Source organism: Bufo gargarizans, chromosome 6, assembly GCF_014858855.1.
Source record: "Bufo gargarizans isolate SCDJY-AF-19 chromosome 6, ASM1485885v1, whole genome shotgun sequence".
Taxonomy (NCBI): domain Eukaryota; kingdom Metazoa; phylum Chordata; class Amphibia; order Anura; family Bufonidae; genus Bufo; species Bufo gargarizans.
The window spans coordinates 359,815,813-359,838,636 of record NC_058085.1 but is presented as its reverse complement, the minus strand read 5'-3'; the positions used below and the strand labels follow the sequence as shown (position 1 = coordinate 359,838,636).

At 46.7% G+C, this 22,824-nt stretch overlaps 1 protein-coding gene across 1 annotated transcript in view; it reads left to right on the top strand.

The window, feature by feature from the left end:
• The window catches only part of LOC122941098 (protein FRA10AC1), a 63,267-nt gene that overhangs the window by 18,686 nt on the left and 21,757 nt on the right, over positions 1-22,824 (top strand). The window contains exons 6-8 of the mRNA XM_044298099.1: positions 1,454-1,537; positions 9,181-9,265; positions 10,540-10,585. Coding sequence (XP_044154034.1) covers positions 1,454-1,537; positions 9,181-9,265; positions 10,540-10,585 — 215 coding nt within the window. The remainder of the gene's footprint in view (positions 1-1,453; positions 1,538-9,180; positions 9,266-10,539; positions 10,586-22,824) is intronic.

The window sequence follows — 22,824 nt, the reverse complement described above, 5'->3', positions numbered from 1 at the left end:
TCAATCATCCGATGAATGATTTGCGATTTTAAATGTTGGTATTTAGGGAATAGCTTGATATTCTGGTGAGGACTGGAGTCTTCCTTAATTAAGGAGTCATTCAGACCCCCTGGTGGATAGTCAGTGCCACAGATAAGCTTGGAAGTTGCCTACCACGGGTGTTCACTCTGGACCTACATGCTTTTGACACCTTTTAGTCTAGTCTTACACTGTATTCAGTCCAGAAAACACGTTCCGTGTGGGGGCAATATTTCCTGGACAGAACGCTGCTCCTCTGAAGGGAACTCACAGCCTCATAGTGATTTATGATGCTGTGAATTCCCATCTGTCCGCGGGTCTACTGTACTGTAGTCCCGTAATGCGCTAACTACAGTTCAATAGACCTGTGGGAAGACGGGAATTCACAGCATCATAAATCACTATTAGGCTGGGCGTTCCCTCAGAGGAGCAGCGTTCTGTCCAGGAAATATTGCCCCCACACTTCCTGATTATGGTTGTGTGAAACTGGCCTTAAAAAAACTAGGGGTACAGCCACGTTCAGGTTTTTAGATTTGGTTTTTGAAGCCAACACCAGAAGTGGATTCAAAAAGACGTGATGTAGTGTTTGTTCTTAATACTTTTATTTTCTGAGCCACTCCTGAACATGGTGCGGATACAGCACTAGTATATTTTACTTCAGTGTTTTCCACGAGAAGATTACTTCCGGTTTCCAATCAGGGATGGAGGGGGGTTTAGGGATCTGGAACTGCTGCAAATGAAAAAAAAATATCAGAGCAGCAATTCCAGATGTTCTTCATCTTTTCTGCTTTCAGCAGCCAAAGGTCAAATCGCAGTGCTGGTGCCCCACAAGTCCCAGCAAGCCAACAAGCCGCACAGAGAAGGACAGAACCTCACTGCACGCAGTCACCAGCTAGAATGGCTGCCTGCATGCAGGTTCAGCCCTTTCCAGTGCTGCTATAGTGCTGCCATTGGCTGGAGCGTTGTTCCAGCCAATCGCAGCGAGGGGACACCAGACACTGGTGTCCCCTGCTTGACCTCGGGGGGAGACTGGTACTGACTAGTTCAGCACCAGTCACCCATGTACAACCCCTTTGCAGCTCCATGAATGGTTAAAAAAAAACATCCGGAGCTGCGATTGGCCAGTCTGCAGAAACCGGCCAATGGCAGTGATCAGGGCTGCAAGGGGGTGGAAAAACCCTCCTGTGACCGTAGGAAAGATGGCTGCCTGCCGTGCAGTGCAGCCATAGTACCCCGGTCACCAAACGATTTCACTCAGGGACTGGGTGTACACAGCGCCATACAGCTACGGCGCTGGGATTTCTGACCCAATTTCCAGCGCCATACCTGTACGGCGCTGGTATCCTACGGGTTAACGAGCACAGAACCTGTTGTTTTCATTATGAACCAGTCTGCTGTACTTTACTGTATTTGCTTTGTTCTCTTTCCATGGCAGGGGGAATCGTAAGACAGACTTGGACGTTATACGAGAAAATCATAGGTTTCTTTGGCAAGAGGAAGATGAAGAAGACATGAGTTGGTGAGTCGTGGAATATTCTGCTCACGTTCACATGCTAATGACTGTTCTTCCTGTCACAATTACAGACTCTATTCTAAGTACTCATGCACATAACCGTGTTTTTTTGTCTACATCCAATCCACCTTTTTTTTTTTTTTTGCTGGTCGAATGCAGAACCCATTCACTTTAATAGGGCCGCAAAAGCTCTACTAACATGCTAGTTGTAATAGATCCATGCATTCCCCATGTAATAACCATTCTGGAGCATCTATTCTTATGTCTCTATGTTGTGCCATTCCTTTATTATTTCTACTAGACGTGAAGAATGAATTGCTAGCAGTCTGCAGTAAGGGTACAAAGGGGCGGTAACAAGTTGGGGGCGTGTACATGCACAGACTCACTCGATCCAATCAGTGCTGCCATTTTCAGACTGTGCAGGGACACACCCCCAACTTGTTACCGCCCCTCTGTACCCTTACTGCAGACTGCTAGCAATTCATTCATAACTTCTAGTAGATTCCGTCAGCATCACTCCACGTGTGCCTTGGCGGACCCTGGGTCTCTGGGAAATTAACATCCTGTTGACGGACATCATGTGACCGTTGCAGACAATGACTGGCTGCATTAGTGACCTGGCAGTGAACTTGTGACATACCGCATGGATGACAGGTCACCGCTTCAACCAGTGATTTGCAGTCATGTGATGCCATTCAACAGGATGTTGATTTCCAGAGACCTGCAGATGAAGAGCGATGCAGCTGGGATCCAGTGGCAGGGGCCCAGTAAATATGGACCCTACTGCTGGTCCAACCACTCTGAATAGGTCTGTTTAAAAAAGTTTAGTCTTGGATAATCCCTTTAAGGATGGACACATCTGTACGTCTCATGTGTGCACTTATACCCTTTTCTCATGTGTGCAAGTATACCCTCATGTATGCTTGTATGCATGCAAACATGAGGTACAGATGTGACCACCCTTAAAGGGGTTTTCTCGCCCAGTTTCCTTGGGGGACACAGAAGACCTTGGGTATAGCTCATCTCCATAGGAGGCGTGACACTAAGTGAAGACTGTTAAGCCCCTCCTCCACAGCTATACCCTCAGCCTGGAGAGAGAGACTGCCAGTTTTTGCTTAGTGTCCAAGGAGGCAAGACACTCCCTGCTCTGCAGGGCTGTTTTCTCCTTTGTTTAATTTTTAGATTTTTACTTTTTTATTTCTTTTTGTTCCAGATCATCAGGGACAACAGAGACGCACTAGACCTCTCTGTTCTCCCGGGGTTGAGCTGCGCCAGTGCCGGTCACCCGCACTGCTGCCTCCCCCACAGAAGGCAAGGAGGACCAGGGCAGCCCAGCTCCCCTGTATCCCGCCAGCGCAAGGGTCGCCCGCACGCCAAGTCCCTCTTCCAGCGTCCTGCCACTACGGTGCCAGTAGCTGAAGGGGCGACCCTGCTGGAATGGACCGAGGGTGAAGACGGCTGTGGTAAGAGAGAGGCTTCTCCAGCCCTACGTCCCCCTCCCTGGCCTCCTGCGTGCTGGACTCCCATTGCTGGTCCCGGCGGACCTACGCTGGCTCCTGGGCTAGCTGTCAATAATTATATAGCCCCACACCACCACCATACTGGTGGCCGCAGGGCGACAATACAATGCCCCTCCATAGGGGATTGCTCAGGGGTGAGCATGGCATTGCTGTGGAGGAATATAGGGCCAGAGACCTGCTCCTAGCTGCCCCTACCACAGGGGTTATGCCGACCCTCCCCCTTGCCGGTCGCAGTTCAGTAGGGGGCCCGCGCTAGCTGCCCCTGTCTCTCCCTACAGAATTAGGGCAGGGGGTGCAGTGCTGGACTTCGGGGTCTCCCTCCTTACCGGTGTGCTAGAGCCGCAGGGCCGCTCCAGACGCTGCCGGACGCAGGACCTCGCGGCCTGCATGTGGACGCGATGCTCCAACAGGCCTCGGCCGTCTGCTGATGCTTCCGGTCGGCCGGGTGCCGCAGACTTTGACCCAGGCTTTGGCCTGCTACTCCGGTCTTCTGTCTCTGCCAGCCCGCGGGGTGGGCACCCGCGGCCGTTTGGTACCTGCGTCAGCCGGCTCCCTCCTGGTCCCGGCTCGCCGTCGTTGCCTCTTGGCCGGCCGGGCGCCGCAAAAATCTAGGCCCCGGCTTCGGGTCCTACTAGGCCGCAACATCCCGGCCTCTGTTGGAGGGGACGGGAACGTCTCTCGGCGCGAATTCTTCCCGCCCGCACGTGCTCCGCCCCCCAGGGGATCGCAGCGCCGCCCCCCAGGCCGGATCTTTGTTAACCTGTTGGGTGCCGGCCATCTCCAAGGGCCGGCTCCCTTCTGGAGGACCCCCTCTATGTTCTGGTGGGCTGCCTAATAAGCCTATACGAGGCCATGTCCCTGTATGGTGGCCCTTTCTTGCCTCAGAGTGGCTGTGTTTTAAAAAAAAAAAGAGAGAAAGGGCTTCCATGGCAGAGTTATCAAATAACGGAATGGCTGCGCAGGACGCTGCAGCATGATACAGTGGTGCTGGCTGCATGCTATGCCCCCCTTCCGTAGGCGGCATGTCGCGCTCCCCGGCTGCGGTGCTGACCGGCTGCAAGTCTCCTCTTTAGGCGGACCCTTGCCATCTACCGGGATACGGCGCTAGCCAAGTGTAGGCGCCCCTCTTCCTTAGGCGGAACGCGCCCGTTCTATGGCAGGACATCACCTTTCCAGTTATGGTGCTGGCCAGGGGCATGAACCCCTTCCTGAGTGGAATTCTGCGCTCTGGCCGCAGGCTAGCCATGTGCATAACCCCCTTCTATAGGTGGAATACTACATTCACCGGATCGGTGCTGACCATGGCACGACACCCCCCTTCCTTAGGGGAACGCTGCACTCACTGGTTTTAATGCTGGACAGGTGCATGTCCCCCTTCTGGGGCGAAATAATTGCACTCTCACCGGATTCAGTGTTGGCCATGGGCACGACCCCCCCCCCCCCCCTCCTTAGGGGAACGCGGCACTCTCACTGGATTCCCTGCCGGCCATGTGTGTAACCCCCTTAGGTGGAACGCTGCACTCCCGCTAGGTTCGCTGTCGGCCATGTGTATGAAACCCTTCTATTGGAGGAATTCCGAATTCTTGCCAGATGCGGTGCTGGCCATGTGCACGTCCCCCTTCCATAAGCGGAGCACTGCACTCTTACTGGATTTACTGCCGGCCATGTGCATGACTCCCTTTCATAAGCGGAAGGCTGCTCTCTTATTGGTTTGCATTTCTCGCGGCAGGTTGCTGGCCACGTGCCTGAGTGCTTGCACTCTCACCAGATCCGCTGCCGGCTATATGCATGGCCCCCTTCCGTGGGCGGTGTTCCGCACTCTCGCTGGATTGCTGCCGGCATGGCCATGCCTCTTCTCTTCAGGCGACGTTCGTGCACTTTTTTACTGACTGGGTGTCATTGTGCCAGCACGTTGCCGGCCAGGTGCATGACCCCCATCCATGGCGGATGCTCGCGCTCTCCTGGGATGCGATGGTGGCCATGTGCACCCCCTCCCCCTTTTTTGGTTGGGTCACTGCACTTTCACCAAATGCGTTGCGGGCCGTGAGCATGGCTCTAACAGGGGTGCGCTGCTTGCACTCCCTTTGGGAATGGTGCTGGCCTTGTGCATAACAACTTCTCATTCCATGGGCGGAAATTTGTACGCTCACGAGATTCACGGCTGTCCGTGTGTATGCTGTACTGGACGTCCCCTTTCATGGGCGGAGTAGTTGCACTCTCACGAAATTCGGTGTTGGGTAGATTATTGCACAATCTTTTATTGCTAGGATATCCGGTGCATGCCCCCCCTTTTCAGGGCCTTTGCACTCTTGCCATCGGCAGAGTTGCCAGGTACCTTCCCCCCCCCTTTTTTTCCGGGCGGACTACTTGCGTTCCTTCGCATGCCGGTACTGGTCTTGTGCATAACTCCTTTTCAGGTTGCACTTTACACTTCCGTGGATACTGTGGGACGCTGTGGCTGGGCGCTCTGTGCGTTGTTTTGGGCTGTGTATGCCTTCTCCTCCCTTGGGTGGGTTGGCCTTCTCGCTGCCTGCTGGGTTGCTAGTACGTATGCCTCCCTTCTTCCTGCGACATATACTTTTTTCTCTCTGGGGTGTGTTTGCTTGTCGCAAGCTTGCACTCTTCTCTGAGGAGATCGTTCTGTCCACTTGTGAGCCTAAGGTGTTGTTGTCCGACACGCAACAATGGATGCTCAATGTATTCACAGCTGTATATCTTGTATGTACGTAGACGGGCTCTGCTGGCTCGCTACTGCACTGAGCTGAGTGGTACCCTTTCTCCGGTGGGGTCCCGTTGTTGTCGGCACCCACCATGTTCGTTGGCCTTTCCACCTGGGGAGTGTTCGGGGTTCCTTGATGCGTACCCATTCGTCATTTCGTGACATTGTTTCCCTACGCAACCGGTCGGGGTCGAGAGTGTTGTCTGCAGTGCCGCTCGACCTCTACGTTGGCTCTGGCGGGACTACGGTTCCCTCGCCTACTACCATTTCCTCTTCTCGGATGCAGTGTGGTGTGGGTCCTTCCTATTGGCGCCCTTTGCGCTCCAGTCTGTTGCTACCAGGTTCAGACTGCTCCTCTCGGGTAGGTCGCCCAACTCTCTTGGGTGCTTGATTGTCCAGGTCCTGGGGACCTCCACCTTGGTTTCTTCAGGGTATTCGCCTGCTGCGACGGTGTGCAGGTGGTCTCACAGAGTAGAGGGGATTCGGCTCTGCCTTTCCTCGCCGGCTCGGTTTTTTGGCTTCTGCTCTGCGTTTGTCGCTCCAATGTGGCTGCTGCCCCGGCCAGGCTTCAGTGGCTGTTCCGTCGTTCCCCCCCCCCCTCCTTTGGGGTGAGCATGGTTGTTCGCTTGGATGGTTCCGGTGTTACTTGCGGTCTCGTACCATCTCCCTCGTTCTCGCTGGCGGTGCTAGCTGTTTGCCGGGCCTACCGCGTTTTGTCCTGCCACTGGGTGCAGATTGCCTTTCCGTTCTAGGTGTATGGTCCTGTGGGACTTACTTTCTCAGTGACTTGGGAGGACTGCCCTTCGGTCAGGATTGTCCTTGGATCTCCCACACGGGGCTGTAGAACTCCTTTCTTTGGTGGCTACATGGACTTGGACTTGGCCTGTCTGGTCTGGGCATCTGTCGGATGCTGGGCAGGCCCTTCTGGTTTCTTCCGTCTGTCCTTCTGCTCCCCCACTCCGGTCGGATACGGGGCTATGTTGTTCGGGGGCCGACAGGACCGTGGTTTCCGATCCTTCGGCCGTGTTACTGGTCTGCGCCTGATCCCATTGGGTTTTTTTCCCGCTTGCTGGGTGATTCCTGCGAGCTCGCTAGTGTTCGCTCCCGACTGTTTAGTCCAGGTTTGGTTGTCGGGCTTAGGGTTCTTACCTGGGGTTTTGTGGGAAGCGGGGCATTCCCCCACTCTGCCTTCTCGCCCTTGGTTCTGTCTTTCTCTAGTCCGGCCTGACCCTGGGACTGGGACTTCTGTTACTTGAAGTGTCAAGTGTCTGCGCTGTCCTTCCCCTTCCAGCGTTTCCTGGCCCTCCTGGGCCTTGTCATGCCCTTCTTCCACAGAGTGGCTCTGTGGTTCCTCTATCGTTTCCTGGTTCCGCCCTGGGAACTACATACTGAGCTCTCTGCGCTCCAGTCTTTCCCTTGGAGCCGTTGCAGGAGTTCTTCCTGCTCCTTCTGTCTTGTACGGTTGTGTTTCTGTTGCCATCATGTCTGACGGGTGCCTGATTGGCGGCCCTTCGTGTTCTGTGCCTTCTGTCCTTTTCCAGGACAGGGCTGTTCTCCGTCCTGTCCCTTCCTTCCTTCTGAAGGTGGTATCTGCCTTCTTGTCAACGAGGCTTTCGTCCTTTTCCACCCATCCCCGGGTACGGACGCTTACCGTTGGGAGGTTGTTGGGCCTTGCAGTTGTTTACTTGGAGATCTCCGACTCCGGTCGGCGTTCGGTCTCTTGTGTTTCCAGGAGGTCAGTGCAAAGGTTGATGGCCTCCGGGGTGGCCTCCTCCGCTTTCTCAGAGTGGCTTTTGCTGTGGTTATCGCACCAATGGCAGGGTTCTGCTTTCGGTGTCACCGTTCATTTCATCAGAGCAGTCGGTGCCTCCTGGGGCGGGGGTGTTAGGTTTCGGCCATTCATTTGTGCAGGGCGGTCACTTCTTCCTTGCACACCTTACCGAGTTCTACTGGGGGCATACTCGGGCTTCGGCGTCTGCTGCCTTGGGCCGCCTGGTCTGCAGGCAGTGTTTTCTTGATGCCTTCGGGTGCTTCGCCTTGGTGCTGTGGTCCCTCCCCACTTGGACTGCTATTGAACGTCCCAAGGTCTTCTGTGTCCCCCAAGGAAACTGGGCGAGAAAACGAGATTTTTGTATTACTTACCAGTAAAATCTCTTTCTCGCTCTTTCCTTGGGGGACACAGCACCCACCCATTCTTGTTTTTTCTTTGCACGGTTTCCGAGTTTGTTTTACCCGTTGGGTAGTTGGCTTGTTGGTTCCGCTTTTGGACTTTGCCTTTTCTCACTGCTTGGACACGCAACTGGCAGTCTCTCTCTCCAGGCTGAGGGTATAGCTGTGGAGGAGGGGCTTAACAGTTTTCACTTAGTGTCACGCCTCCTATGGAGATGAGCTATACCAAGGTCTTCTGTGTCCCCCAAGGAAAGAGCGAGAAAGAGATTTTACTGGTAAGTAATACAAAAATCTCGTTATCCAAGACTGAACTTTTTTTTACACACCTTTTTACACACCTTTCTATAGGTCATCAATATCAGATCAGCACAGATCTGACCACCTGCGCCCCCACCAATCAGCTGTATGAAGAGGATGCAGCGCTCCTGCGTGCGCTGAATTCTCTTCCCTGTTTACCTGCTCGCTGTCGACATTGCAGCAGCAAGCAGGTGTAATTGCAGCTCCTCCATCCCATTCACTTCAAGTGTAACTACAAATGCTCTGTCCCATTCAAGTGAATGGGATGGATCCCCTGTAATTACACTGCTCGCAACTGTAATGTCGATGAAGAGCAGGTAAACGAGAGAACACAGTGCTCACAGAAGTGCCGTGGTGTCTTCAAACAGCTGATTGACGGGGCATGGGGAGTCGGACCACATCCTAGGTCATCATTATGGGGAAAGCAGAAAACCCCTTTAAAGAAGACTTTTCACCACTCCTGACCTGCCTGTTTTTAATAACAGTTCTGGAGCATCTATTCTTATGTCTCTATGTTGTGCCATTCCTGTATTATTTCTACTAGAAGTCATGAATGAATTGCTAGCAGTCTGCAGTAAGGGTACAGAGGGGCGGTAACCAGTTGGGGGTGTGTCCCTGCACAGTCTGAAAATGGCAACACTGATTGGATAGAGTCAGACTGTGCAGGTACACACCCCCAACTGGTTACCGCCCTCTGTACCCTTACTGCAGACTGCTAGTAATTAATTCATAACTTCTAGTAGAAATAATAAAGGAATGGTACAACATAGAGACATAAGAACAGATGCTCCAGAACTGTTATTACATGGGGAATGCATGAAGCTATTAAAACAGGCAGGTCAGGAGCGGTGAAAAGTCTTCTTTAATGCTAAATGAACCCTTTATATCAGCGTGTGTGGAAATTTTCTTTTCTCAGCCAAATCAATGTTTTGTTATACTCGTAGGGAGAAGAGAATTGCAAAGAAGTACCATGATAAATTATTTAAAGAATATTGTATAGCGGATCTCAGCAGATACAAGGAAAACAAGGTGTGTGGCGTCAAAACAAAACGTTAGCATTGTTTCATACATTATGCAGGATCTCTTTCATGAACATGTGGAAATGTTTTTTTTTTTTTTTGTTTTGTTTTTTTTTTTTAGCAAAAATATTTTACATGTTATCCAAACAACCGTTTTCTTCTTCTTTTTTTCCCCTTTTTTTCTTCTTAAAGGAATGTGCCTCCTGGCCCCTTAGTAGTAGGGTTTTAACACCTTCCTGCCCCATGTTGTACCATTGTGACATGGGTGGGAGGGCTTAAACATGTAATGCTGTCCTATTACAGATGACACCCAGTCACAAAGGCAAATATTGTAGTGAACCAGCTGCCTAGTGTTCAAGTCCCAAAGGGAGACAAAAAAGAAAAGAAAATATAAAAAATCTAGTGTATCCTACGCTGTCCATCCATAGATACCAGTAATAACTGTGGTGTACCCTACACTGTCCGTCCATAGATACCGGTAATAACTGTGGTGTACCCTACACTGTCCGTCCATAGATACCGGTAATAACTGTGGCGTACCCTACACTGTCCGTCCATAGATACCGGTAATAACTGTGGCGTACCCTACACTGTCCGTCCATAGATACCGGTAATAACTGTGATGTACCCTACACTGTCCGTCCATAGATACCGGTAATAACTGTGGTGTACCCTACACTGTCCGTCCATAGATACCGGTAATAACTGTGGTGTACCCTACACTGTCCGTCCATAGATACCGGTAATAACTGTGGTGTACCCTACACTGTCCGTCCATAGATACCGGTAAGAACTGTGGTGTACCCTACACTGTCCGTCCATAGATACCGGTAAGAACTGTGGTGTACCCTACACTGTCCGTCCATAGATACCGGTAAGAACTGTGGTGTACCCTACACTGTCCGTCCATAGATACCGGTAAGAACTGTGGTGTACCCTACACTGTCCGTCCATAGATACCGGTAAGAACTGTGGTGTACCCTACACTGTCCGTCCATAGATACCGGTAAGAACTGTGGTGTACCCTACACTGTCCGTCCATAGATACCGGTAAGAACTGTGGTGTACCCTACACTGTCCGTCCATAGATACCGGTAAGAACTGTGGTGTACCCTACACTGTCCGTCCATAGATACCGGTAAGAACTCTGGTGTACCCTACACTGTCCGTCCATAGATACCGGTAAGAACTGTGGTGTACCCTACACTGTCCGTCCATAGATACCGGTAAGAAATCTAGCGTATTGTGTGTGGTTTTCTCTCATGTCCTTCTTTTTTGCTGCAGTTTGGGTTTCGCTGGAGAGTGGAAAAAGAAGTTGTCTCTGGGAAAGGTATATCTTTTTACTATATTTCAATTACTTTTCAGGCTATCAGACACATCTAGGATTTGGAGCAGGAAAATAACAAAAAAGTATATTTTTCATCAGACCTCAGAGCAAACCCCCCATTCTCCATCAGATCTCAGATCAGACTCCAAAATCAGACCCCCAAGCTCCATCATTCTTAGACCAAACCCTCAGCCCCCATCAGCCTCACATCAGACCCCCTTTAGACCTCAGATCAGACTTAAAAAAATAAATAAACTGGCCTCGCTTTCTCCGGACAGCGCTGGTGTTCACTCGCCGCTCCCTGGTTTTCTTCCAGCCCACGCTGCACGGTGTCCTACGTCTCACAGCGTCAGGGCATAGTGTGCACCTACGTGCACGACGTAAAGGAAGACCAGGGAGGATGAGAGGAGCCAGCGGAGAGCTTCCTGCTCCACACACCTCTTGCATGCTGATGACCGCTGTCATAATGGAGGCGCTCATTAGCATTCAGATTATAAGACGCACTGCCTATTTTCCCTCCCTTTTTAAGACATACTGTCCTTTTTGTCTTTTATGCATCCTTTTTTTTTTTTTTTTTGGTTTTGTTTTTTACTGAGTGCTGAGTTTCACAGACCAGACTGCACTCCTCTTCTTTCCCAGCCAGATGGCGAATGATATACTGTAGATCAGTATTTTTTGATGGTTTATAGCCTCCCCCCCATAGCCATGATGTTATACATTAAAAGCTGAGCATATGGACAGTGCAGGTTAGAGAGATGATATTTCCTCCTGAAATACACGTATCACAGGTTGAGAAACCAACATCTAGATGTTTTCCTGCAGATCAGCTGAATATTTTTAACATTTCGGGTCAATTTTACAGTCCGCGTCTTTTTTTATTTCCATGTGGTTAATACCCAAACTGTCTTGTGCAGCTCCACATGCTGAACTGATTGGGTCGTGTTCACACAGTGTTTTTCCTTTACATCAGAAGTATCCTCCAATGTCTGAAAGTATGTTCACGCTGATTATTTTGTAGGCTGAATAAAAAAGGGATGCGGAATCCACATCAGTATTCCTCGTGGCTTTTTATGTCGTTTTTGATTCTGCCCATTTCAATGGGAAGTTTGAATGTGGATTTCCTTCAGAATCCACACCAAGAATGAACATGTCACTTCTCTTGTCTATGCCGTTATCAATGGAGATGACTTGCAAGTGTTTTCAGTGGAGTTTTTGAGTGTGGAATTCACACCAAAATCCACATCTAAAAAAACTCAGTGTGGACAGGCATATGGTGGCATTATTCCCTATAGCTTCCCTTTTTAAAAGAGTATTTTTTTCTTTTACTGTATGCTTCTGTATTGGAACATGACAGCAGAATGCACCCACCGGTGGAAAAGGGATCATCAGGAAATGGCCGAAGGGGATAACGTGGAACTGCGGCACCCTTCGGCCTCTTTCACATGGGCGTTGCGGGAAAATTTGCGGGTGCGTTGCGGGAACACGCGCGATTGCAAAACATTGTAATGTGTTTTGCACTCGCGTGAGAAAAATCGCGCATGTTTGGTACCCAAACCCGAACTTCTTCACAGAAGTTCGGGCTTGGGATTGGTGTTCTGTAGATTGTATTATTTTCCCTTTATAACATAGTTATAAGGGAAAATAATAGCATTCTGAATACAGAATGCATAGTACAATAGGGCTGGAGGGGTTGGTTAAAATAAATAAATATATTAACTCACCTTAATCCACTTGATCGCGAAGCCGGCATCTCCTTCTGTCTTCATCTTAGCTGTGTGCAGGAACAGGACCTGTGGTGACGTCACTCCAGTCATCACATGATCCATCACATGATCCATCACATGATCCATCACATGATCCATCACATGATCTTTTACCATGGTGATGGATCATGTGATGACCGGAGTGACGTCACCACAGGTCCTGTTCCTCCACACAGCACAGAAGACAGACAAGAGATGCCGGCTGCGTGATAAAGTGGATTAAGGTGAGTTAAATTTTTTTTATTTTATTTTTTTAACCCCTCCAGCGCTATTGTACTATGCATTCTGTATTCAGAATGCTATTATTTTCCCTTATAACCATGTTTTAAGGGAAAATTATAATGATCGGGTCTCCATCCCGATTGTCTCCTAGCAACCGTGCGTGAAAATCGCACCGCATCTGCTTGCGATTTTCACGCAACCCCATTGATTTCTATGGGGCCTGCGTTACGTGAAAAACGCACAAAATAGAGCATGCTGCGATTTTCACGCAACGCATAAGTGATGCTTGAAAATCACCGCTCATGTGAACAGCCCCATAGAAATGAATGGGTCGGGATTCAGTGCGGGTGTAATGCGTTCAACTCGCGCATCGCATCCGCGTGGAATACTCGCCCGTGTGAAAGGGGCCTTCCTGTTAATGATCCAGCAAGGATCCCCCTGATATAGTAGAATAAGCCGAAGATAGTTGATAAATAAGCAGCGATTTAGTTAAAAATAAAAAATAAAACATAGAAAATAAACGTGTAACATTTGTTTTAATGCTTTATTATAATAAATCGCTGCTTATTTATCAGCTGAAAATCAGCTCCCTGCTCATATCCTGGTTCTTCCTCAGCTTATTCTGCATTCATAGGTGTGATGGTCCTAGCGCCATTTTATTCACCGCGCCCACTTTTCTCACCAGATTTCTATTTTAGAGTGAATCCTACTTTTTGAAGTGAATACTAATGTTGGCAATTTAGGTCATTGTTCGGCCTCATGCACACAAGCATATCTGAGATGCCTATGGCACGGATCCTGAATATCCTGTTACTACATTTCAGTGGTACTGTGTATACCAGCTTTTTAAAATATGGCGGTAACACATGCAGATTCAGCTTTAAAATAAACCCCATTATGCTCCACCGTAAGCCATGGACGAGTTCTCATCTAGAAGCTGTCGTTGCTGTGCTACTACAGGAAAATCATCTTTAACCCCCTTAATGTCTAATTACGTACATGTTGGAGTATGATTATGCTTGAGTGGTTGTATGAAGCCGGCTGAGGTCTATTCCATACGTGACTGGTACCAGCTGTAAAATACAGTAGGCACTCAGCTGCAATGACCATGATCAGCGTTGACGCCCAACCAAGTCATTAAACCCCTCAAATGCTGCGGTCAGTAGCGATTGTGGCATCTGTGGGGTTAGATGGGGCTCCCTCTGCCTTCCAATTGGATTCCCTGCAGCCAAATTGTGGGCCTTCGATTGGTTAGCATGACACCCTGGGGCCTTCTGAAGGTTCACAGGCCTGTCATAGTTAACTGCCTGAAAAGTCAAGAGCGAGGCACTGCTCAGCAGGCAGCGTCTCCGAATCCCATGGGCCGCAATAGTATTTTACTGTCTGTGGGACATGCAATCAGTAACTAAAACAAAAAATCCATGAATTGACACTTTTTTTTTTTCTCCTTGCCCTCCACAAAAAATTTAACAAAAGTGCTAAAAAAAAACTATATGTCCCCCAAAAATGTTACCAATAGAAACTTGTTTGCCCCATAAAGCTCTTTAGACAGAAATGTGAAAAAGTTATGGCTGTCAGAATTATTATTTTTTTTTTTTAAGCAGTAAACCAAAATAAAAACTTAACAAATTTGATATCACCGTAATCGTATTGACCTGCAGAATAAGGACTTTTTTTTTTTTGTGCACAGTGAACACTATAATTATATATTTAAAAAAAAAAATGGGGTTTTTATATTTGGTTTTATAATGTTTTTGTTTTATTTTCGATTTCACCCCATGCAGAATCTGTGGCAGAAATCCACGGATAATCCTCAGATATCTGCTGCTGATTTACAGTAATTGTAAAGTGATGACATTTCACTAGGATATACTATTACATTGCGATCCTTGGGGATCCAACCTACCCAACGATCCTGAGAATGAACAGAATACTGCATTGTGTTTTTTTATACAGGGCTGTGCTTGAAAAATGCTGAAGAATATACTGCACTGAAAAAGAATATGCAGCACTGCATTCTTCCTTATTCTCAGAATTGGGAAATGGGGGTAGGTCCTAGCAGTCAAAATCCCAAGATAATCAAGTGATCATCAAGACACATCCTAGCCATGTGTCATTCATTTATAAGATGGGAATAGCACTTAAATTAGTCAAAAGTATACACTTTCCATATATGAACACTAGAGGGCACTATGGCTTAGCTGTATTTGCAATGTTAGAACATTTCACGAGGGTGCCCATTTTATTTGAGCTGAATCAGTTTAGACGTTACATTGATATTGACTACTATTGGGGCTACTACATGGGTTGGTTATGGCCAGCTCAATATGATAAGATGGGAGCAGGAGGGGTGGCGGAGAAGGAGCTCTGTGGTTCTCCACTGTCATTCAACTGTATCTGTTAGTTGCAGAGATTTTGTTTTCTGTAGGAGTTGTCTCACTTAAGTAAGCTGCATTTGTAATCTAGATAAAGTTAATACAAGGCACTTACTAATGTATTGTTATTATCCATATTGCTTCCTTTGCTGGCTGGAATTATGTTTCCATCATATTATACACTTCTTGTTTCCATGGTTACATGCCACCCTGCAATCCATCAGTGGTGGTTGTGCTTGCACAATAGAGGAACATAAAAGTGCGCAAAGCTTTAAAAAAAACATTTAAAGGAGTTCTTTGAGACCAGGAATCCCTTTTCAGATGGCCAGGCACAATGCAAAAAAAGTGGACCGCAAGTGTGACATCACCGCTGCTGTTCAATCAATGGTCTCTGGTGCCGTGTGCAAGGGCAGGATGCGGCAACAGGTGAGACATTTTTTTTTTTTCTCTTCTAAAATTGGGATCCAGGCCTCAGAGAACCCTTTAATAAACTATAATGTACTTTATCATGATTCTCCACTCTGGAAACATTTGATCACATGACTTGCTGGAATAGCTCATCATTACGCTAATTAAAGGGGAACGCCAACACTAATGGCAAGTCATTTCCTTTTTTTTTATTTTTTTTATATATATAATGACCCCTTGTAATTGCTCCTGACATCATCAGGTAGTTACAAGTCAGATGTTAAACAAGATAAGTGTCTGTCTTCTGTAAGCAGATTATAAAGCCTTCACATACCCTAGTTCAGCAAGGCAAGGAAATGCAGTAGATTTGCTTCTGATTTAACCCTATGCATGGCATTGGGTATTTCCAAGTCCTATAAAGATTCCTATAGAAAAAACGCTATACACAGAGCCTTGAGGAGAAACCAGAATTCTCTGTATGTAGCGCACTTTAGATTTCCTTATAGACTTAACATATGGCGGCAAGAACAACATTAAAACCTCCAAAAGAAAACGCTGCAAAATGCTGTGTGTGAATCCAGCCCAATAGTCAGTAGAAGCAGGCGCTGCACCAGGCCCCCCCTCGCTCACACGGTTTTCTTGACCCTAATGAGATCAGTGACCTGACGGAGTCTTCTATGTCAGAGGAGACGATGTGTTTGCTGGGGGATTGTCTTAGATCAGAGATCCAGAGCTCAGCACTCTAAGATCGCCTTAGTGATTTCTCTTATGTCATTGTATAAAGACTGCGGTCTTCTTCCCACAGAGATCAGTGGAGCTCACTATGTGCTGATCAGCAGCACGATGGGAACGGGTCATATGCAAATACACTTCTACTGGATACCTTTTAAGGAAGTATTTCCGTGACCTGATGTTAGGACCGATCGTTACAATCGGCTATAACATTAAAAGGATAACTGTCATATTTTCTTCAAAAAATCAATTTTAGCATATGTTACTGCTGCAGCAGCATTATGCATAAAGCAATCTTTAGTTTATTCACTTACCACTGTTGTTCTTGAGTTTTCCCCTTAGTTACGGCTGTTTTGAATCCTACATTATGAGGATCTCGTTTTAAGATGGCTCTTCTGCCAGTGCTCTGAGGCCAAAACTGCATTCCCTCAGGATACACACTTGCTGTAGCAAGCAGCTTCCTGCCAGCCAATCAGATTGGGTTACTGAGACACGCCTCCTCACTCTGAAGCCTAATGCAGGCATGCAGTGTGAAGGACCGCCCCTCCGTCTTCTGTTTATACTAAAGAGAAGACAGAAAAGCCCTAGCAACGGTCTTTTAAGGGAGCAGTGGAAAGGGACAGAGAACATTAATGAAAGCTGTTATTATAAGGTAATTACAGATCTTTTGACCATCATTGACAGACTAACTCCAGTATACATGCCTAGCTCTAATAAACTAGCAAATAAAATGAGACTGATGGGGAGCCCCTTTACCTTTTTTTCCTACACATTGGTCCTCCTGTTCAGCCGCTGTGCTGGAGCATGTTACGCTGGATTAAACATTGAAGGAGCCGCGGGGTTAGTTTAGCAGGAGCCTCCTCCAATCAATAGCGGTAGACCCCTAAGTATGAGTCTGCTGTAGTCTGTTAGACTATAACTGAAGGAATAACCTTTGAATATTAATCTATTAATATTTTTGTGCCATTTGTACTAATAGTGCGGTGGACCTGTCCCTATAATGTGGTGCCCGTAAAGAGGACCCATGAATACAAGCTGCCATAAACCTAATGTCACAACCTGATGGTCTTTCCAATAAAACTACTCAATATTAATATGCAAAATGCATCATTTCCTTAATAGGTTATATAACCTCTAGAAACATGGTGTCATCTGGATTGTGTTACGGAAGCCCACGCAATCTAAATTCCCAAGTCACAGAAGGACCCCGCCCTTCCGCAGTTTTATAGGCCGAAAGTGCTTATGGACCAAAACTATAAATTGATAAAGGGGGTTTCTGACTCATTCTAACTGATGACTTATCCCCTGGATGATAATAAATAATAATAATAATGATATTTTTATAGCGCTTTTCTCCCTGGGGACTCGGAGCGCTGTGACCCTGCATTCTGCAGTCTCAAAGGCTCGGGAAAAGAGGTGGGTTTTTAGCCTTATCCACAGAAGTGGCTACTCTTGGACAGGACAACTCACCTTTTCCAAGTGGATTGTCTGGATCCTATGTATACAGGGAAGGCAGGGGACAGCATTTCTTTGAGGTATGGCAAACCTTGTTCAAATATTGGCAAAGAGAATATCGGGCATGATTAGACCACATAGTATTTGGAAAGACAATCAACAGGTGTCCCCCTGTATTTTTTAGGTGTTTATTTTTTTACGCGTGTCATTCCTACTTGGAGTTTGGTGGAGCCTGCTGGCACTTTATCTTGGAGAGCAGATGTTCCTGCTTTTCCGTCATTATTATTCCTTTCTGTTATTATTTTATTTTTATTACAGTCATTTCTATAGTCTGTGCACTGTACCACTGTATTCAGCTTCAGGGGGCATTCACACGACCGTAAAATCCAATCCACATCTGCTCGGAACTGGTGCGGACCCATTCATTTCAGTGGTGCCACAAAAGATGCGGACAGCACACCGTGTGCTGTCCGCATCCGTGGTTCCATTCCCCGGCCCCACAAAAAATATGGAGCATTTCCTATTCTGGGTTGTAGACAAGTATAGGCTTTCTCTATATAGAGCCATTCATGTGCGGTCCGCAAAATGCGGAACACACACGGCTGGTTTCCGTGTTTTGCGGATCGCAAAACACTTCCGGTCGTGTGAATGCACCCTTAACTATAAGCAGCCGTTCTGAATGTTGGACATTGTCAGATTATGTAGGGGCACACCCCTAACTGGTAAGGGAAGATGCTCCAGAATGATTATTTCATAGGGAATAGAAGTATTATGTGTATACAGCGGCGCTACTGTGTAAGGTTGTATCTAATGCTGCAGTGAGGGATCTGCAAATCAAGTGCTGTCCGCTACAGCGCACAATAATACTTCAATCGTAAATGCAGGAAAATGGAGCGTGAGGTTATTTAAGGAATACAAGTATTCACTAAAATAAATATGTCAAGACTGGTGTCAGGTCCTCCATGTTCTAGTGTCAAGTCTGCCTACTTTTTTACTACGATGGCCTACCCGCAGTGTAGGCCATGGGTCAGTGGGGTCCCAACTAGGCTCAAGTGAATTGACCTTCGCATCATAGACATCGATTTAGCATTAAAATTAGGGGTGCACCGAAATTCCGGCGGCCGAAAATATCGGCCGAAAATGGGCCTAATCCATTTCGGCCGATATTGGTACATATCGGCAGAAAATATGGTTGGTTATATACGTTCGGGCGGCCGGCCGGCGGCGCCCCTCATGCTGTGCCTCCTAAACGCTTGCCGCTCTAAAGAATCTCCGGCTCAGTGCTGCGCAGCCTGCTGTGTCTGCTCTGTGCTACTGCTGTTGTTAGTGTAGCGGATCCGCATCCATTCAGACTGCATCAGGGCTGGACGGAAGCGTTCAGGTCCGCTCGTGAGCCCCTTCAAACGGAGCTCACGAGCGGACAGCCGAACGCTAGTGTGAAAGTAGCCTTAGTGTGCACTTCCTTTCAGTCCGGCCGGGTACAAGAAACAAATGCTCCTGTACCGCGGACCGAACAGAGCTCGGCCACGCTACACAGGCTACACTAGAGGTGACAAGGGAGGGGGGGGTGTAAAATGAGAGTGACAAGGGTGTGTGTAAAATGAGTGACAAGGGAGGGGGGTAGAATAAGAGTGACAAGGAAGGGAGGGGGGGGGAAGAGAGTGACAAGGGAGGGAGGGGGGGGTGAGTGATTTTTTAAAAAAAAAATAACCACTTTGGGTGGCATTGTGTGTATAATATCTATGTATCTGTTTAACTTTATATTTTAATTCACTTTCCTTTTTTTTTTTACTTAAAAAAAGTATTTTAAAAGTATTTGGGCAAAAAGGCGGTTTCGGTTTCGGTCAAGGGCATCCTGAATTTTCGGTTTCGGACCAGAATTTTCATTTCGGTGCACCCCTATGTATTGGCTCCGTGGAGCCAAAGTTTTTCTCGCCCGAAGTCGCGTGAGACTTCAGTGAATTACTACTGTATTCAAATCTGCGTATTAAAAAACATTTTAAAATAGAAATCAAAAGTGGGCTTTGGTACCGAGGTACCAGCCAGTAGCAAAGCCCACTTTGGATTCCTAATTTAAATAGTTTTTCAGTACGCAGATATGAATACAGTAGTAATTCACCAAAGTCTCACACGACTTCAGACGAGACAAACCTCCAATACATTTCACTGTTGTACGGAAACGGCATTAAAATCAAAGTATTTGAACGAATCGACTTTGGATCTGTGATCCAAAGGTAGATTCGCTCAAGCCTAGTCCCAACCAAACATCTGCATGGAATTTGTATGTTGTCTCTGTGTTTGCATGCGTTTCCTCTGGTTACTCCCAATTTCCTCCCACTCTCACCTTGATAGGGAATTTAGATTGTGAGCTCTCCTGCCTGTAAAGTGTTGCAGAATATGTCAGCGCTATATAAGCATCCGTCACCCATCCGTCATCAGAGAACTACACCACTTCATCCATTGTGTAGTAGACGGGGCTTGTAACTGCAGCACTGGGAGTAAGGGTACTTACTACTTTCACACTAGCGGCAGAGGATTCTGACAGGCAGTTCCGTCGCCGGAACTGCCTGCCACATCCGGCAAATGGATGCATTTGTGAGACTGATCCGGATGCCGATACATCTCACAAATGCATTGCAATACCGGATCCGTCTTTCTGGTTGTCATCCGGAAAAACTTATCCAGTATTTATTTATTTATTATTTTTCTCATTTTTATAGGTCTGCGCATGTGCAGACCGCAAAACCTGATCCGTTTTGCCGGAACACTTGGGGCCAGATCCGGTATTAATGCATTTCAATGGAAATTTATTCCGGATCCAGCATTCTGGCAAGTGTTCAGGATTTTGGGCCAAAGAGAAAACTACAGCATGCTGTGGTATTTTCTGAACTGATGCATCCTGAACGGATTGCTCTCCATCCAGAATGCATTAGGATAAAACTGATCAGTTTTTTTCTGGTATTGAGCCCCTAGGATGGAACTCAGTACCGGAAAATAAAAACTGCTAGTGTGAAAGGACCCTAACACTGCAGTAACCAGCTCTGTCCTCAAACCATTATTAGTCAAGGAGTTAGACAGCCCCTTTCATACTAATGTAAAGTATCTGTACAGTGTACATGTGTGTGTATACTAGAAGTCATGTCCTGTATCTGCAGTGGCTGGGTGGTGCTAGAAGCTGGCATATGCTACAGACATAAAGCTTCCAGGAGGATATCTGCCCGACCTATCTGTTAGCTGCTTAATCCAGAGCACTTTCAGGCTAATCTTCCAGAAACTGCTTGGATTTCTCCTCTTAGAAGTAGGACATGGATCTTGCAGCACTTTGTATTACCGTAATAGTTCCTGTTGGCTCCGTACTGCACTAAACGGCATTTAAAATTAGTAAACTAGAAATCTAAAGCCTGAGGAACACTGGGCTCGCTGGAGAATGCATTTCGAAAACAAATCTGCACCTATTAGGTTAAAAAAAAGCTAGTACTTTTGATATAGATAGAGCGAGAAAGATAGATATTCAATAACTATAGATGATAGAATGGATGGATAGATGTTACATAGGTATAACATAGATGTAAAAGATAGGTAGATACAGATATTAGATACATACAGTGGATATAAAAAGTCTACACACCCCTGTTAAAATGTCAGGTTTCTGTGATAAGACAAAAAATAAATCATTTCAGAACTTTTTCCACCTTTAATGTGACCGATAAACTGAAATCTTTTAGGTGGAGGGAAGAAAAAATATATAAATAAAATAATGTGGTTGCATAAGTGTGCACACCCTTGAACTAATACTTTGTTGAATCACCTTTTGATTTTATTACAGCACTCATTTTTTTTGGGTATGAGTCTATCAGCATGGCACATTTTGACTTGCCAAGATTTGCCCACTCTTCTCTGCAAAAACACTCCAAATCTGTCAGATTGCGAGGGCATCTCCTGGGCACAGCCCTCTTCAGATCACCCCACATATTTTCAATCAGATTCAGGTCTGGGCTCTGGCTAGGCCATTCAAAAACTTTAGTCTTCTTCTGGTGAAGCCATTCCTTTGTTGATTTGGATGTATGCTTTGGGTTGTCATGCTGAAAGATTAAGTTCCTCTTCATGTTCAGCTTTCTAGCAGAAGCCTGAAGGTTTTGTACCAATATTGACTGGTATTTGGAACTGTTCATAATTCCCTTTAGCTTAACTAAGGCCCCAGTTCCAGCTGAAGAAAAACAGCCTCTTGGCATGATGCTGCCACCACCAGCTTCACTGTGGGCATGGTGTTCTTTTGGTGATGTGCAGTGTTGTTTTTGCACCAAACATCTTTTGGAATTATGGCGAAAAAGTTCAACCTTGGTTTCATCAGACCATAACGCCTTTTCCCACATGCTTTTGGGAGACTTCAGATGCGTTTTTGCAAAATGTAGCCTTGCTTGGATGTTTTTCTTCGTAAGAAACGGCTTTCGTCTTGCCACTCTACCCCATAGCCCAGACAGATGAAGGATACAGGAGATTGTTGTCACATGTACCACACAGCCAGTACTTGCCAGATATTCCTGCAGCTTTAATGTTGCTGTAGGCCTCTTGGTAGCCTCCCAGACCAGTTTTCTTCTCGTCTTTTCATCAATTTTGGAGGGACGTCCAGTTCTTGGTAATGTCACTGTTGTGCCATATTTTCTCCACTTGATGATGACTGTCTTCACTGTGTTCCATGGTATATCTAATGCCTTGGAAATTATTTTGTACCCCTCTCCTGACTGATACCTTTTAACAATGAGATCCCTCTGATGCTTTGGAAGCTCTCTGTGGACCATGGCTTTTGCTGTGGGATGCGACTAAGAAAATTTCAGGAAAGACCAACTAGAGCAGCTGAACTTTATTTGGGGTTAATCAGAGGCACTGTAAATGATGGCAGGTGTATGCTGACTCCTATTTAACAGGATTCTGAATGTGATTGCTTAATTCTGAACACAGCTACATCCCCAGTTATAAGAGGGTGTGCACACTTATGCAACCACATTATTTTAGGGTTTTTCTCTTCCCTCCACCTAAAAGATTTCAGTTTGTTTTTCAATTGAGTTGTACAGTTTATAGGTCACAATAAAGGTGGACAAAGTTCTGAAATGGTTTATCTTTGTCTAATATATTTATTTATTTATTTATTTATTTTTTTACATCACAGAAACCTGACATTTTAACAGGGGTGTGCAGACTTTTTATATCCACTGTAGATATGTAAAATATTCCTATAAATGGACAATTGGGCATAAATATTCCTCTCGTCAATAGTGTGTCCTTACAC